The sequence below is a fragment of the Drosophila obscura genome, unplaced genomic scaffold (genome assembly GCF_018151105.1).
Source record: "Drosophila obscura isolate BZ-5 IFL unplaced genomic scaffold, ASM1815110v1 contig_29, whole genome shotgun sequence".
Lineage (NCBI taxonomy): Eukaryota > Metazoa > Arthropoda > Insecta > Diptera > Drosophilidae > Drosophila > Drosophila obscura.
Window position 1 is genome coordinate 322,175 of NW_024542816.1, and position 3,982 is coordinate 326,156.

At 44.3% G+C, this 3,982-nt stretch overlaps 1 protein-coding gene across 1 annotated transcript; it reads left to right on the forward strand.

Annotated features, from left to right (window-relative positions):
• Positions 1-1,251: 1,251 nt before the first annotated feature.
• Positions 1,252-3,104, forward strand: LOC111075831 (probable ATP-dependent RNA helicase DDX47). Its single transcript, XM_022369323.2, has 3 exons — positions 1,252-1,483; positions 1,545-1,803; positions 2,008-3,104. Exons 1-3 carry the CDS (start codon positions 1,271-1,273, stop codon positions 3,087-3,089), a joined length of 1,554 nt encoding a protein of 517 aa, XP_022225015.2. The 5' UTR covers positions 1,252-1,270; the 3' UTR covers positions 3,090-3,104.
• The last annotated feature ends 878 nt before the right edge of the window (positions 3,105-3,982 follow it).

Sequence of the window (3,982 nt, forward strand, 5' to 3'; positions counted from 1 at the left end):
TTACAAAGAACAAAGAAGAATACTCGAGGGAGGAAATCAGAGCCAGATTCTCTGAAATCTTGGAAAAATATTCAAAAGAAGGCTGGAATATTCTGTTCACAGATGCATCGGTCACGCAGGACAGGTGTGGTATAGGAATTGTAGAGTTACCCAGTGGAAATATATATAAATATAGAACAGTTAATAGGCTTTCATCTGTAGGGGCCGAACTGATAGGTATTAAAAAAGCAAGTGAGATATGTGCCAATAATGGATACAAGAAAGCTGTTATTTGTTGTGATGGTCTAGGAGCGATAAAACTAGTAAACAATGAACAAACAGACTCATACATAGTAAGAGACATTCACAATATTATCGACACATCAGGCATGCAAAAACTGGATATTCTATGGATTCCAGGGCACAAAGGGGTAACGATAAACGAAAAGGCTGATACGGCAGCAAAAGACGCCATACGAGAAGGGGAAACCATTTACATTCAATTTAGTGTGAAAGAAGCCTTAAGAGAAATTAAAAACTCCTTAGAACACAAGTGGAACGAGGAGTATAAACAAAAATGTAGTAACAAGTGCACTAGTTTAATCGAAATCTTTCCAAACATACCCAAAAAACCATGGCACTATAATTTAAAATGGAATGCAAAAAGCATAAAGACAATAAACAGACTGATGACAGGACACACGTACGATAAAGCCTTTCTATACAAAATTAAAGCGATTGATTCGGATATCTGCGAGTCATGTAATGTCACAGAATCCGCTGAACATCTGCTTTTTAAATTCCAAAGATTCGTCCGTCTTAGGGGTAAGTATCGAATTTTTAAATATTATAAGGATCTAAATGAACTCTTGATCAAAAAAGAGCCACTCCACCTCAGAAAATTGGCACAGTTTATAAAAAGCGCTAATATGGACTTTTAAGCATTTTGTGATAAATCATTTTAGATTAATAAAGTATAGGGAAATGACTTTTAACGCCTGTCAAGCTCGCTGACAGGAAGTCTGTGCAGGCCAAAAGGGGAGGCCTGTAAAAATTACATAAAAGATACAATTTTCACAAACAAGTTTTTAAACAATACTTTCGGAGGTTTTACACTCTTCGAACTCAAGATCTCACTAAACACATATTCTGTAGACACACCTTGGGCCCATCAAGCGTCCGAAACTGAATAATCGGACAATAAGTCATACACCAGTACCTGATCAATGTGGCAACACAGCTGCGATCAAACCCCTGTCATCCATGCGATGATTTAATCAAAAAAAAAAAAATGTCGGAAACATCTGAAGACGAGCAAGCGCAGCTGCAAACAAGTGACGAAGAAGAGCTCAGTGGCGAGGAGGAAGACCAGATAGAGGAGTCAGACAACGAAAATGATGTCAACGAAGGGGATAGCGGCGATGAGGATGAGGCCGCTAGAAGTGGGTCTGAGTCGGACGGTGCTGCACCAACTGAGGATCAAAAGTTAACATGGAAGGACCTTGTATGTTACCGTTAACCCCGCGTCTTGAACAAGTTTTATTTAACATTTGATCGGTCCACAGGGTCTGAACGACACTCTGTGCCAGGCATGCGATGAGCTGAAATGGAAGGCACCGTCAAAAATTCAAAGGGAGGCCATACCAGTGGCTCTTCAAGGCAAGGATGTGATCGGCCTGGCCGAGACCGGTTCTGGCAAGACAGGGGCCTTTGCCCTGCCCATTTTGCATGCGCTGCTGGAAAACCCGCAGCGCTATTTCGCGCTGGTGCTAACGCCCACACGTGAATTGGCCTTCCAGATAGGCGAGCAGTTCGAGGCGCTTGGTAAGTGCTCAACTAGTTTTTGATATCAGAACTTCCCTTCTGCACAATGATGTTAAACCAGTTTTGATTTTGTTGTTCAACGAAACCATGAAATTATTATTTTATTTATTCGTCACTACCTCTGAGCAAATACGGCTAGAGGCACGAAACGGATTCTCCTATAAACTCGCATCTCATGCAAGCATTTCCATTTGTCTCTTTCAGGCAGCGGAATTGGCATTAAATGCTGTGTGGTTGTGGGTGGCATGGACATGGTGGCCCAAGGCCTGCAACTGGCCAAGAAACCGCACATAATCATTGCCACACCGGGCCGTCTGGTGGACCACTTGGAGAACATGAAGGGCTTCAATTTAAAGGCCATCAAATATCTGGTCATGGACGAGGCAGATCGAATACTCAACATGGACTTTGAGGTGGAGCTGGATAAGATACTGAAGGTATTGCCACGCGAACGTCGCACATTCCTGTTCAGTGCCACAATGACCAAGAAAGTGAAGAAGCTGCAGAGGGCGTCATTGAAGGATCCCGTCAAGGTGGAGGTCTCCAACAAGTATCAGACTGTGGAGCAGCTGCAGCAATCGTACCTTTTCATACCCGTCAAGTACAAAGATGTCTATCTGGTGCACATACTCAACGAGCTGGCCGGCAATAGTTTCATGATCTTCTGCAGCACCTGCAACAACACTGTGAAGACGGCTCTCATGCTGCGTGCTCTGGGTCTGGCCGCCATTCCCCTTCATGGCCAAATGTCGCAGAACAAGCGTTTGGCGGCGCTCAACAAATTCAAGGCAAAGAATCGCTCCATTCTAATCTCCACAGACGTGGCCTCTCGCGGCCTGGACATTCCGCATGTCGACGTGGTCGTGAACTTTGACATACCCACCCACAGCAAGGACTACATTCATCGGGTGGGTCGCACAGCTCGAGCGGGACGCTCAGGCAGGGCCATCACCATTGTCAGCCAGTATGATATTGAGCTGTATCAGCGCATCGAGCATCTGCTGGGCAAACAGCTGCCGCTCTACAAGTGTGAGGAGGACGAAGTGATGGCTCTGCAGGAGCGTGTGGCTGAGGCGCAGCGCACGGCCAAGCTAGAACTGAAAGATCTTGAGGACACCAAGGGCGGCAGAGGTCACAAGCGTGGTGGGGAAAATCACGATGATTCCGAGCACTTTGCAGGTGCGCGCAAGCGCATGAAGCCCATGGCCAATGGTGGTGGGGGAGGGGGTAAGGGCAAGAAGCCTTTTGCCAAGAAAAACTGGAGTAAGGGAAAGCAGAAAAGATAATAATAAATTAATTTTAAGTTATTTAAGTCCCGTTTTATTTAATTGTCATACAATTCGGAACACAAGAAAATATTTTATTTGTACGCAGCAGTTTTTTTGGTTTTTATATCTTCAAATTTGTTGGTCCAGCGATCTCTTCAGTTGATGGTATCCTCAGAGGGAGTGTAACAAGGGCTCAGGCATATATCGTCGTCGATGTCGGCGTATGAATTGGTACTGGCATTATTATGATATCCAGGCTTAATAATCGGTGACTTCAGCAGTGTTTTTTTACACGCCGTTTTGCATGTAGCTTTGCAAGAGCTGTGTAGCCTTTAATTTCAATTCCGGACTTCCTTTAGTCGACGAGATAATTGTTGACAATATCTCGGGTGGTATTTTGAACCCTTCTGTCTTAAACATGTCGCTAAGCTGCTCAGTATAAGTATACCAGTTAGAAGATTCTACAAGTTGTAATATTTTAAGGTTCAGTTCTTTAAACTCGAGCGATTTACTGGTAGGCCATAGGTACTCCATAATGCAACCCATAGCTTGGATTTCCAACCCGTTGTTTTTCAAGATATGGAAGGTAAGACCAACAATGCCCGAACTATGAGATTTATACAGCCGACAATCGGCGAGCAAGTGCAACAAGTCGTCTAGTAGATTGCGTTTGTTGAAAGCATACGCGAAGCATTCAGCGAATTTCAAAAACAGAAACTGATGGCGCCGTAGCAGACCATATGTGATCAGAAGGCTATCCGCATCTAGGGAGCAGCAGTTGGCTAAACACATCTCCAGTGTCTCTGGTTGTATGCTTACAATTCGGAGCATTACATTCACCATCCATATTTCCAAAGCACTGGACCCCAAATAAATCCACCAGCCAGTGTTGAGAGTGCTGCCATTGTGTA

Excerpts from the sequence above, each read along its gene's own strand:
- LOC111075831 (XM_022369323.2), top strand. The coding sequence starts at position 1,271 with ATGTCGGAAACATCTGAAGACGAGCAAGCGCAGCTGCAAACAAGTGAC. Across the intron at positions 1,484-1,544 it reads AGTTAACATGGAAGGACCTT|GGTCTGAACGACACTCTGTG; the intron begins GTATGTTACCGT and ends ATCGGTCCACAG. Across the intron at positions 1,804-2,007 it reads CGAGCAGTTCGAGGCGCTTG|GCAGCGGAATTGGCATTAAA; the intron begins GTAAGTGCTCAA and ends TGTCTCTTTCAG.